This window comes from Citrus sinensis, chromosome 4, assembly GCF_022201045.2.
Source record: "Citrus sinensis cultivar Valencia sweet orange chromosome 4, DVS_A1.0, whole genome shotgun sequence".
Taxonomy (NCBI): Eukaryota; Viridiplantae; Streptophyta; class Magnoliopsida; order Sapindales; family Rutaceae; genus Citrus; species Citrus sinensis.
Genome location: NC_068559.1, coordinates 13,540,848 through 13,554,578, shown reverse-complemented (window position 1 = coordinate 13,554,578; position 13,731 = coordinate 13,540,848). Strand labels below are relative to the sequence as shown.

The following is a 13,731-nucleotide window of genomic DNA, read 5'->3' as shown; positions in this document are numbered from 1 at the left end:
AGACAAGTAGCTAATATCATGACAAAAGCACTGCCATATGAAAGTTTTGAGTTTCACAAGAACAAGCTTAGAGTCTGGCAAGACTGCCAAGCTTGAGTGGGGGTGTTAGAGATATAGATGTTGATCATTTGACATGGAGCAATACAAGTGGTAGCTAATGAGGTGGCAAGTGAAAAACAACATGTTAAGAGGTGCACTGAGCAGAGCCGCAAGTGACAGGGGAATGTAGAGATAAATGGGTAGTTGTATCAGGATGGTACAACAACAGCAACCATTAGATGAAATCAATCTTGACCATCGCAGTAAACTCTTGAAGAGCAAGAATTGTATGTATAAGTCATGAAATCAATGAAATAAATTAGTTGTGCTGGGCATCTTGTATTTTTTGGTTATTTGCTTAGTTTCTTAGTTTTTGCAAATATATTTAAGCAGCTGTGGCTTTAATGGATTAGCACTGAATCTTTGTAATTACTCAATATCGGTAATAAAAATTCTCTCAAAAATTCCCTACTTCTCTATTAATACCATTATCTTATGTTTTGATTAGGATTTGGGTGGTTTTTGAATGCAAGCTGGTGGAGAAGATTGCAAATTGAATCAAGTGAGAGATATTGTTCATGCAAAGAAGTGATGGGAAAATAATTTCAATTATTGTTAATGAGGGGTTATTAATTTTTTTTTTAAAGTTAACTAGAATTTTAGCTACGTTTAATGGATTTTTTTTTTCATTCCTAATTTTGTTTTTGTTAAATTTAATTTAATTTGCTTTTAGCTGATTAGAATTTACCTGCATTTTCTTTTTTCTTTTTTCTTTTTTAACTTATTCATCAAGGACAATATTAGTATTTTAACAATGTTAGTATTTTAAGTTATTCATAAAAGATTAAGTAGTTAAAAACAAAACTTATCCATTTGGTTGCAAAGTAAAATTTTTGAAATGTTTGGGTGTGTACTGAAATTTATTGAAAAATTTGGGTGTACTGGAAATTAACCTACATCTTTTTATCATTTTGTTGAGTATCGACAAAGTATGTAAATACAATTTTACCCTTTTAGTTGAACAATATTTTAGAGATAAATTGAAGATCTCATATTTTTAGAGGATAAATTAAAATATGTCATTTTAACTCGAGTGAATTGAAGCTTGACCCTGAAACTAAATTTAAATGGTATGTATGATTTCACGTCATCTCCAATCTTCATTTAGATTTTACTAACAATTAATTAATATGAGCCACTGAGCTTATAACCCAATGGCAAATAACCTGGCCTCTTAACTTTGTGTGCTCTCAAAGTCTAGCGTGTTGAGACTCATTCTTCTCCCATAGTTGGGTAAGATAGGTATTTCTCTCGCATGTGTGAATAAAGCAGATGCATAAATCCTTTGAATATTATGATATATGGACAATTTTGGATTACAGTTGAAATTCAATAAACTGCTTATTTTATATTTTTTTATAAAAATAGTATTTGATAAAAATTTTTAAAATTAGCTTATTTTATAATTTTCTTCATTTTGTCAGTAACTTTTAAAAGCGGGTAGATGGTTGCTTTTCATAAGTAACTTATTTAATAAGCTACCACACTTTTTAAAAATTCCTATTATAACCCTATATTCTAATAAAAAGGCAATTGTATCTTACTTATCAATAAATCCTAATATATAAATTATTAGATATCATATTACCGTCATAATTTAGTTACCACATATGTTCTCTCCAGTTTTGATCCAATAAGTTCAAATTCTAATTTCATAACTATGCCTTTTAAAGTTTAATCTATATATATATATATTAATCTAAGAGCATCACAATACTAATGGGTCAGGATCCTAAAAAATGGAAAATTTGATGAACTTTATTGCAAAAAATTTATTGTGAATGTATTACATATTACTTTTGATTTTACTTGGATTATGTATAAGTATGAATTTTTATCATATTTTATGTAACAGATTATAAACTTCTTTAGATTTTTTTTAATTTTTTTTTAATGTAATTTTATATATTTAAGAAAAAAAAGATATGTCTAAATAATTTATTAAATATACTCTAAAAATACACAAGCAATTAAAAACTTATGTCTATTTTGGTCATTATATAATAAAACAGCACTTTCGTAATAAAATTTATCAAATGTATATATTCTAATTTTCAAACTTACAGCAACCACAACAACACAATTTATCAAACACGAAGCTATTCTTATTTCAACTGCACAGTACAAGCAACTTATTTCATCAACCTCCGCAATCCCAAACTGGCCCTTAGTAGCTACACATATATTCAAATATGGGAATAGAAAACTAACTTGAGAATGAGGTAAAGCATATATATCCATGTATATTAGTTGATGTAGATCTACCTAGTATAAGGATCAAAATTTAGACTAAAAACTAGTCTAGATTAATCTCAATAGATTCTTACGGAAAATATTAGTAAACATCTAATTGCTAATTTTAGGAATATACTAGTATTAACATAATAATTATTGCACAAATACATAAATCATATAAATAGTTGTTGAATCATATTATACTGCAGTGACGCCCATAATGGATGCAAAATGGACACGTACATAACAAACTACCGCATTATCCTGAGAGGTGAAGTCAATAATTTCACAGAAAAGAAGGAATAAATAACCGTTTCTAAGATGAAAAACATGCTCACGTCTCCCATCTCCATCATTAAATCACAAGTCTATAACACCACTGAAGCTCTGAAGGCCTGAAAGTAAATGGAAAATGAAAAACACCCCTCCATCTCCGTGCCTCTGGTTTCAAGACTGGATCATTTAGAATCCATTGTAAGTCTCAGGGCGGTGAAATTAAATTAAATAATTTTCTCTTTAAGTTTCTTATATTTTGATCATCACTCTGAATTTTGCTGTGTTTTGGGTGTGGCCATAGATGAAAGATTTAGAAAGGAAACAAAATTTGGCAAAATGGGGCTGTAATAGCAATAATAGCGAGAGACAGAGACAGCACTTGCCGCTGAATTTGGCTGCGAGGGAAGCTTATTTCAAAGGTTCATTGTTGGATAGAGTGGCGTCTCTTGAAAACAGGCTTTTTCAGGTGATATTTAATTTAATCATTTTTTTTAATTATAGAAATAATACCACTGATATTTTATGAATCGTAAAGCTATTAATATCAGGGCAGATATCGATTAATTTTATGTTCGGTTCTAATTCCAAGCGAAGTGGAAAAAGAATCAGCTTGGAATCAGATCGAATCGATTTATTTAGTTATATATATATATATATATATGCCAACCCTTAATAACAAAACAAGTGTCCAATTTTCTAAAATTACTAAAAAATTTGGTTTTCTAAACCCTAAAACTAAGAAGTGAAAACTGAGCTGGTATTTTTGGTTTTAACCGAACAAAAAACTTTCGGTGTTTTCTTTAATTTTTTTCGATTCCAACTCTTAATTGGGACCAACAAAGTTATTTTTATCGTGGCATACTCCGAGTTAATAAGAAGAAAACTGCTTCGTTTTTAGAGAGGAAACTACTCACATCCTCAGAAAGGAATTTACTCGTATAAGGGAGTGATCAGTTGCTACAGCATTAATAATTTGATTTCTTATGTGCAAATGCTAAATGCATTTGTCATAAGAACTTCCGTCACTTCTTGTATTAGTGGGATTTTCGATGGAATAGAACTGACACTATGTTATTTGTCCCCTCAAATAATAGGTAGGTGGTAATGATATAGTACAAAACTGACAGCTGATCAAGCTTCCAATAACGATATTACATGAATCTAGATGCCTTATTTTGTCCTGATCGTGTGAATCAATATTATAGAGTCTTATCCCTGCATATATTGGCAGACACAACTGACGATATTTATATAAAATGATACGAATGTTAACCCATACACATTGATTGGGAAAAATGAATGAGACCAATTATGTTGATGAATTTGACTGGATTCGTCTATAGGAGACAGTAGAATCAAATAATAATAATAATTCTACTCTTTTATTGCAACAGAAATTTTTTATTATTAATTTCAGCTTTTTCTTTTTTGTGGACCTCACGTTTATTTAAATAAAAAGAAAAACGGTAACAGTAACAAAATCTTTTAACATACTGAGCATTACCCTTTTTTAATATGGTATAATTCAATTGATACGTTTATAGCTAGGATTTAATTAGGACTCACTTAGACCATTATTTTTACAGCACGGCCCCGGATTCATTCCACATAAATTTGAAGGAATCTAATAGCTCTATCCACAAACCATAATTGGAAAAGAGTTGATTTTTCTCTTACTAATTTATGAGTAGAGTATATAATTTGAAGGAAAAAAAGAGTCCTAGACTCAATTCAAGTTCTCAAATTAAATTTAGGAGCTTGGATCCAGCGGGGATAAGAGCCCACTGGCATTGGCCATATATTACCCTTTTTTTTTTTTGAGACTGATTAATCATCAGATTACTGCATTACACAGATATTTACAACAACTGCTTATTGTAGCAGATGTATTACACTGATATTTACAATCAGATATACATGATTGAGACTTACATTATTACAATGAATTCTATGAAGTACATGCCCAATACAAATAACCCCTCACAGGAGAGGATGTCCATACTCCACTTGCATTTTGCAAGGGAGAATGATATAAAGAACATTTAGCCCCCACAATGCTTTTGTGGGGGCTAGAACCGCTTTCGGCCTTGGTCAGATATAATAAATCACAAGTATAAAATTATTATATAACCATAAATTCTTCCAAACCCTTAATATTAGCAAACTCAATATCTAACATGCATGGCCCCCCCCTTAACCTCCGCAAAATTTTTATTTTCAGCTATGATTTCATTTTTAAAAAAATAAAATAAAATGGCTGTCTGTGAGGGAAGCTTATTTTAAAAGGTTCACCATTGTTGTATACAGTAGCATTATTGTTGTGTAGAGTAGCTAGCCTCTCCTGAAAACAGGTTTTTTTTTTCAGGTGATATTTAATTTAATCATTTGACTTCTTATATACAATTAATGTCCAATGCATTTGTCATAATAACTGTCGATCACTTGTATTAGTGTATTTTGGATGGAAAATAAAGTTGACATTATATTTCCTCATTTCATGAAATAAAAATGGTTAACGCAATAACATTGCGTGAACCTGCCTTTATAAGGTGATAGAAGCCCTGTCATTGTATATGTTGTCAGACAGAGCTGATAATATATATTTAAAAAATGATCTGAACGTTATGCTCATCATAACATCTTGCTTGAAAAAAGATGAAAGAGACCAATTATACTATATTACCTGTCTTTTCTTTTCTATTTTTAGGTGAACCTTGTCTGAGGTTGCTTATTTAAATAAATAAAAAATAGTAACATCTTGCCGGACATAACCAACGTAACCCATCAAAAATATCATGAGGGTAAATTAACATTTACCCCAATAAAATGAAAACTTTTAATTTATTTTTTAAAAGTATGAAAAATTTAATTTACCTCTATTTATTATTAAGTAGACAAAAAAAATCATCAATGTGTCTAAAAAAAAAATTAGTCAATGCCCCCTCATTTATCATTATCTTCAAAATAAAGAAAAAGAGGATAAATTAAAGTATTCATATTTTTAGGAATCAATCGAAGATTGTCATTTTATTTAGAGGATGAGCTGAAGTTTATCTACCCGTAAAATTAGTCAATATGCAAAAGTAAAGAAAGAGTAAAAAATAGAATCTAAGAATAAAAGAGTATATCACTTCTCTTAAGTAAATATGTAACCAAGAAAAAAATCTTCTTTTTTAATTTAGTTAAGGTGGTTTGAACCTTATAAGGTCGAGCCTGCCACCAAATGATCCTAGACTTAGGTTAGCCAAACCATCTGCCAAACTGCAAAATTGTACTCCCAATTCCCAAAGGTAGGAGAGAAACTAAAAGTTCATTATGCAAGTCAAGAGAAGGTAATTAATCTACCTAATTCGAATAGATCACTTTCTAACCATAAATTCTTCCAACCTTTAGCATCAATGAACTAATAGCCAGGATGCCGTCAATAACCTCTGCAAATTATTTCGTTTTGTTAAAAAGAAAATGACCGAGATTTGCGGTACCAGATTACACCACTCAAGCCATGATGATAATAACTTGTTAATCATTCCAGGAAAGAACTTATGACAGATTAAAAATGGGTGCATTAGATGCTAGCTAATGGTAATAACAAGCGAAACATGTTTATGATTATTACTTATTATTGCTGTTTCTTCGACCAAAGAACTATAAATGAGTGTGCATATGACTTAATTTTTAACATCTAATTAATAGCCTTGATTCTGATCAATATGCATATTGTTATTGAACTAGCTATGCTTGGAGCTGGAATCTAGCAGTACATATGGCAATTCAACAGAAACAAATATATCTCGAGATGCATCTTCAAGCCAAGGATCCAAAAAGCAAGTGTCCGAATTCAGCAATAATCCATACCAGCCTCAAAAGCACGAGCCCGGCCCCCAAGTTCTAGCTACTAGTAATAGCTCAGAAAATCAGGTCATACAATATATGGGAATGATACTTTCACCCCTTTTAGAATTCATTTTTATGACATAGCTCCCTCGTAGATTTTTAATACCCTATTGCATCCTTGCTATTAAAACAATAACTGAAAATCGAACCATATACTGAACGGTAAACGTAACAATTTCACATACAAATTGATTATTTGAGTCCTCTATAATTTGAAGCTAGTTAATTTAATTGTTTGTTAAAAAGACACAATAATCCCTCAGCAATGTTCTTTTTCTGTAATTGTTTTAATACAAAGAAATGAAATGAGGTGTTAAAATTTTATGAGAGGGACCTACGTAGCAAAAACAATTTCTAAAAGGACTAAAATGTCATCCTCTCTATAATATAGTATTCAACATATGTGATCTCCTACACAGTTGATCACTTGTGCTGCTCGCAAATGGGATATCTTTAATAATGAAAATAGATACTAGTATTTATTTTAGATTTAAGTGAAGAATTAACTAGTAAAGAATAAAAAGTGTACCAATCGGTACAAAAATTAGTTGTTTTTCTTTATTTTTATTACAAATTTTCGTTTTAACAGGGAAAATATTGGAAAAAAGTGCAACAAAGGAGGAAGCAGCCAAGTCCCATTAAGCAGCGTGGAAAGAGCAAGATAAACAGAGATGAAAAAACATGCAACAGAGGGAAGACGAGGGTGTCTTCCAATTGGCCACACTTGAAATTATTAGGCTGCTAAATAAACATCACGATCATTTATTTATTTATTTATTATTATTAATGATCATTTGAGACTAATGTGACAGTTATAAATCAGCAGTGCTACATTATTATTATTTACTTGATATTCAAATATTGAGATACTCTAATTGAGAACCCTAGCACTCATCTTTTTTAAAAAATTTCAAATTGCTTTGTGAATGATTTGTCGTTTTGAAAAGATGAAAATAAACTTGAAGAAAATAATTTAAGGAAAAAGAAAATTAGACTGATATCTTGATTAAATGATATTGTACGAACGGCAAGGTGGCTGAAATGTGAAATCGTTGGCATCTTTAGGACTTGGGTTGGCAACCTAATGACGAATTATTAAAGCTATTACTGGAAGAGATAGAGAAGATAAATAAGCAACCATAAAAATTCAACTTCATGTCTCATCTAGGGGACATCGCCTAAAGCAAATTGCACATATTCGTCATACTATCCAGCTTTCACTTTTGCCCACTTTCGCATAAACTAAAGTTATGGACAAGAATCTCAACCCCTTAAGATTAGAGAGAAAAAATAAATCATAAAAGGACATGAAGTTGTGGATGCTCGTTGGCTGCTTTATGTCCAGGCTGGTGCTACGTTACGTTTAACGTAACGTACGCCACACACAGCAACAGTTGTGGGCCCCATCACGAGAACTGTTGCTGTGTGTGGATGTACGTTACGTTAAACATAACATATCGGGATCCTTATGTCCAGAAAAAATATAATTATTTGAATTTGCTACGTCGACGTATTTTGTGTGTGTGTGTGACATCAAGATCATCAATTGACAATTTCAACGATGAGTAATAAATTAAACTAAATCACTGAGTTGCGTATTATATATTTATATATTGATAATTCATAAATATGTATACAGAGAAAATGTTTGCTTAGCTGGACCAGCCGTGGAATGATGTGGGTGCCTATTTTCATACGCAAGATTCAACTCTCCCTCTCTCTAATTTATGATTAATTTTGCTTGGACCAAATCCTTCTCAGTTCAGATTCTGTTCATTTTAGATTCAGATTGGTTCCGAATTCAAATTATATTATGGTGATACATTTTTTTTTTGCTTTTACATATTTTGCTTAATATTTTTACCATTCCCTTAATTGAGTTCTATTATTTAAGGACGCGAAAAGTAAAACTTCAATAATATTTTCTGTCTGAATTATACTTTTATTTTTTATTCTCTTTATTTAATTAATTTTAATTTTTCACTTAAGAATATGCATTTTTAGGAAATAAAGACTCCCAATATTCTCTTATTTGACAAAATTTCTGTTCACTTCAAAATATAAATTTACCCCAAGTTACTATAAACTCTAAAATATCAATGATTTATCTGCTGTCAGTATGGTGTATATGGCACCGACTTTTTTTTTTGACCTTTTTTAATGATTCGCAAGTAATGCGCTTACTGAATTATGTGGAGGACAAAAGATTGCATGATCACTTCATCACTGCACTTAATATTATACTGAGGGTCGATATTAGAGAATATATATTATTGTGAATTTGTAGCTAGATTGTAGAGGATTTCACTTATGATAAGAACGTCTGGAAAATTTAGAGAGAGCTTTCTAGTTGTTTCTAGGGAAATTTAGCTCCATTTTTTAGATGTAACAAACTCCTTATGTCTTTTACTTCTACTTAGAGAAAGCTTAATCTAGTCGTAAGAAAATAATAAACTATATTTCTTGTACTCAATCAAACACATACATATTTCAATATTTATTTTTGAATATCTCAATGCAATCATTCCGCTTCGTTATATTTGTAAAGTCAGATTTTATTACTCCTTTTTAGTTTACTCTAAAAGATTATTAAAAAGTGTTACTTTCATTTTACTCTTCGTATAATGACATACTCCGTTTACTCAATAGATGCGAAACCTTAACATGCCCCCATTTTATTAACTTTTTCCGTGAAATTATAACCGCTAAATGGTGAGCCATACTTTTTCTTAACATGACCAATATTAAAAAATACAAAAAAAAAAAATTAAAAAGAGTTGTAAATCCAATTATATAACAACCATCCCCTATTGGATGCATCTCAAATTCAAATTCACTAAGAAAATAGGCTTTTCGTTGTGCTGGATTTCAATTAATCTAACGAGTAAAATATATTTATCTCACAAATCGAAGTACATACCTCTCCTTGTTGCACGCTACACTCATAAGCCTTCAATTACCATGCACAGCACCCCCAACCTCTAGCCGCCACTATGCACAGCACTCCAAGCCTCAAGACAGGCACAGGGCATCTCTAAAACTTCTAGTCCTTACTCGCGACAATTAGGTTTGACAATTTTAAGTTTAGAGTTAATTAGGGTTTGAATTTAGGGTAAGGGTTTGGCATTTTTCCAATTTCCATATATTTTCTTTGCTTTTTTTTTGTTTGTTTTGGGGGTTATTATCTAATTATAATACATGAAAATGACTATAAAAAATATTGTAGTCTAGCATTTTATTATTTTATCTTTACAAACCCTATCATTTTATTATATTTCTTATTACCGTTACTTGAATAATGAAATACCAATTTTTACACTTTAATGAAATTTTTTGCTAAAAAAAAGATAATAAAATACAAAGCATTGCAATATTTTAAATTTAAACATAAACTAGCAAAAAATAATCTCAAAAAGCCTTTAAATTCAATATTTGATACTTTTATTTGTGTAATGTCCTTTCAAGGATAAAATTAGTATTTTATTAGTCAACTAACTGATCAATTAATGGTAATAACAAAAATGTAGTAAAATGCTAGATTTTGTAAAGATGTAGTGTAAAATATATATTACAAAACTTCTTTTATTCATTTGATATATTGCAATTCTTAAAGCAGTCAAATGATAATAACCCTTTATTTAATTATTTGTTTGTAGGTGCCATATTTTAAAGACACCATATTGCGCCATATGTCTACTCTTTTAATAAAAAGGAACAATTTCAAAGGAAGTAACACTCAGAAGAGAGTTCTTAGGGACTTATAGGGAAAATGATAAGAGGAGGATTTACACTCATGCTGGTTCGAACTTCACGGTTTAAGAAAACCACTTCTAAAATCATAAGGATAGGAAACAAGTATATACGAAATAAATATGTATGCTTCCTCATAACTAGATTTATGTCCATGTGTATGGATAATAATAAGTGACATCTATCCTTGGGGTTGTTTAAGACAAAACTCTAATCCCATATCATCTTTTATCTCTAAATAGAGGCTGATCTCTAAGTGAGAGAATCTTTGGCTTTTGAAAATATAGTTCATCCTTAGAAAAAAAATATAATTTCTTCTTCTTCTTTTTTCCAACCTCAAACAAACACTGACTTAGGTTTCATAGTATCTTTCTTTGGTACGCACCTCACCGGATTCAAAGCCAACTTATCATAATAAAAATACCAGCGCCGATATTCTCACAAAGCTAAGCACAAAGCTTTGCACAAAACGAACCGTTTTGTGCAAAGTATAAAAGTCATTTACACTTACAAGCAGCAACATCACACACGCACGGAACAAAGAGTGCAGCAACATTTCACTCGTCTCTCTCTCTCTCTCTCTCATTCTCCCTCTTTTATCCCCCACTAGACCGCAGTGCCGCAACCACGCTAATGCTCATGATGTTAAAAATGATACAAAGCTTCCCATTTAGAGGAACAATTGCTGCAGTCCTTGGCAATCATAAGCAATTTTGAAGAACCCAATCAAACCAAATTGAGAAGGTCCCTCATGTAAGAAGTAAATTCAAGCAACCATAAGCAAAGCAATCAACATTAATCACCAAATTAATATATGCTCTGTATAATAATTTGAAGACCACGATATCCTTAATAAGAACAATAACCATTCAAAATCTATGAGGTCTCAAAAATATATTAATTAATCTTTAAAAATTAAGCAGTCTGCATCTTTAATTACAAATTAATCTTTAATCTATTAAGCCGATTGTGTTGGGGGTTAGAGAGGGATGCAACTGAGATTGAGAGAATGAAGACAACGGAGCCGAGAGTGTGAGGAAGATTGGAGCAGAGAGAGTGAGGGAGACCAGGGCCGAGAGAGTGAGGGAGATCGAAGCCCAGGAAGCCAGCTAGATGCTTCAAGCGAGAGACGAGAGAGCCGTCACTGTTGCTGCGTCGTGAGGGAGAACGGAGCTGATATCAAGCTTGTGTGCACACAGGAGAGAGAGAAAAATGTTGCTGTGTGGTGGGGGAGAAAAGAGGGAGACGGGAGAGAGAGATGGGAGGAACGTTGATGCAAGATTTGTTACGTGCGTGTGTGGCGTTGTTGCTTGCACGTGTGAATGGCTTTTATACTTTGTACAAAACGAACCGTTTTGTGCAAAGCTTTGTGCAGAGCATTGTGAGAACATCATTTTCCTAAAAATACGTATGAATGTAAGATTCTAACCCCTTTCATTGTTGATATAAATATTTTTTAGTTTATTAGATATTGTAATTATATTTTTATCCGATTATGAGAATAGAATGTGATATTCTTTTTGCCGTTTCCATTTTAAAATAAACTTTTAAGGGTAAATTATATTTTTGCTGGTGAAAGATAGTCAACTGTTAAGGGCTAAGGCTAACATAATCGCATAAATTTTGAGGGGAGCATTGGTGTTTTAACATCTACTGGGATAAAGTGATATATGTCATAATGAAGGGTAAATTCAAAATTATCAATATAAAAATCTTTTTTTTTAATAATAAAACTATGTACATTAAAATGATATTAGAAAAAGCAGTAAAATGAGCTTGGCTTGATCTGTGAGGCAAGCAATTAATAACGAGCCAATGAGCCTGAGCCCTAATCTAGTTGTCCTTTAACCCTAATTTTTATTATTAAATAATTTAATCACTAACAAAAACAAATGAAAAATGACCAAAAGCACATTCCACTTTTACCCCTAATATTTCTTCAAAAACCGAAAAATAATTCCTCTCTTTATCTCTCTCTCTCTCTTCTCTAATTTTTATCGTCAATGAACAACAACAAAGCAGAAGCAGACACATCTTCTTCAATGGCCGACCCGGAAACCCGACCCACTTACACAACCCACCACTTAGCGATTCCATCCGGGGTAACTCAGGACGAGTTTGACGAGTTAAAACAGTCCGTCGTCGAGTTTCACACGTACCAACTCAGCCAAAACCAATGCTCTTCTTTACTGGCACAGCGAATCCGAGCCCCAAACGACGTCGTCTGGTCCATAGTCCGCCGTTTCGACCAGCCCCAGACCTACAAACACTTCATCAAGAGCTGTTCCGTCTCCGATAACTTCACAATGGCTGTGGGATCTACCAGGGACGTTAACGTCATCTCCGGGCTACCGGCTGCTACCAGTACTGAGAGACTTGACATTCTGGACGATGACCGGCAAGTCACCGGTTTCAGTATCATTGGAGGGGAACATAGGTTGAGGAATTACCGGTCGGTCACCTCGGTGCATGGATTCAATCGTGACGGCGCGATCTGTACCGTTGTTTTGGAATCTTACGTTGTTGATGTGCCCGAAGGGAATACCGAAGAGGACACGCGTCTTTTTGCGGATACGGTCGTCAAGTTAAATCTGCAGAAGCTGGTCTCTGTCGCTGAATCACAGGTGATATGATATCATAATATGATATGAATAAACACGAAGTTAAAACAAAATAAATAATTTTTTCCTATTTTTCTTTTTATGTTCTAAGAGTATTTTTTTTTTTCTTCCTCTTTTGGGTTCCTTTGAATCGGGTAATGTTCGAGGTTTGAGTGGCATTTAAATCGAAGCATTTGTACAAAAATGTTTGAACATTTCAAGATATTTTGTCATTTTTCATTTTCTAAAGTTGAAAATTGAAACCAAAGAAACCATTCTTGCTTTTGTATATATCGGTGAGATAACGATAACGGATTTGCAAATTGAAAGCTAATAAATTGGGCGGTTGGTTACGAATCTGTGATGAAGTTTTAATTGATAGCGTCTCATTTCATCAGCAAATTTTTAACAGGATCTATGCTTTTGACTTTTTTTTGGCAGAATCTTATTGCACAGTGTGTGGCTTTTTCCGTCTTCCATTTCCAAATAAAGACCAAATTTTAAGGGCTTTGAAAGAATATCTAATTGTTGCTACATTTTATTGTTAATAACGTTACGTTAATTACAATTTTAAAGAAAGAAAGAAGGGCAATTGAGTATGAGTACGAGTGAAATTTCGGGAAGGATCAAGCAGTTATTAGGTATTGTGCTGTAAAGTATCTCGGAATTTCTAGGGAACCTCAAAAATACAAAAAAGCCCAGAGCTTAGAGGCTCGAGCCCCATTTCTGGAAAGTTCTTGTTCTTGCAGCCATTTTCAGCTAAGACTGGACTTCTTCAATTCCAGTTAGGGGTGAAATTGGGAAAATGCCATTTTCATATGTAGGATTTCAACTTTTCATCAATACCCCCGTCTAATCCACACTTTCGGAAATACTC

The 13,731-nt window shown here is 32.3% G+C and overlaps 2 protein-coding genes across 2 annotated transcripts; both read left to right on the top strand.

The window, feature by feature from the left end:
* Positions 1 to 2,640: 2,640 nt before the first annotated feature.
* LOC102628013 (uncharacterized) lies at positions 2,641 to 7,355 on the top strand. The gene is made up of 4 exons (XM_006491677.4): positions 2,641 to 2,808; positions 2,912 to 3,076; positions 6,343 to 6,528; positions 7,094 to 7,355. The coding sequence occupies exons 1-4, from the start codon at positions 2,740 to 2,742 to the stop codon at positions 7,247 to 7,249; spliced, it is 576 nt and encodes a 191-aa protein (XP_006491740.1). The 5' UTR covers positions 2,641 to 2,739; the 3' UTR covers positions 7,250 to 7,355.
* A 4,732-nt stretch (positions 7,356 to 12,087) lies between these two features.
* On the top strand, positions 12,088 to 13,126 carry LOC102627725 (abscisic acid receptor PYR1). Its single transcript, XM_006491676.4, has one exon. The coding sequence runs from the start codon at positions 12,258 to 12,260 to the stop codon at positions 12,885 to 12,887; it is 630 nt and encodes a 209-aa protein (XP_006491739.1). The 5' UTR covers positions 12,088 to 12,257; the 3' UTR covers positions 12,888 to 13,126.
* The last annotated feature ends 605 nt before the right edge of the window (positions 13,127 to 13,731 follow it).

Bases quoted from the DNA above. Each gene is read 5' to 3' on its own strand.
- LOC102628013 (XM_006491677.4), top strand. From the start codon at position 2,740: ATGGAAAATGAAAAACACCCCTCCATCTCCGTGCCTCTGGTTTCAAGA. The intron at 2,809-2,911 runs GTAAGTCTCAGG...GTGTGGCCATAG, and splicing joins TGGATCATTTAGAATCCATT to ATGAAAGATTTAGAAAGGAA. The intron at 3,077-6,342 runs GTGATATTTAAT...TTATTGAACTAG, and splicing joins TTGAAAACAGGCTTTTTCAG to CTATGCTTGGAGCTGGAATC.
- LOC102627725 (XM_006491676.4), top strand. From the start codon at position 12,258: ATGAACAACAACAAAGCAGAAGCAGACACATCTTCTTCAATGGCCGAC.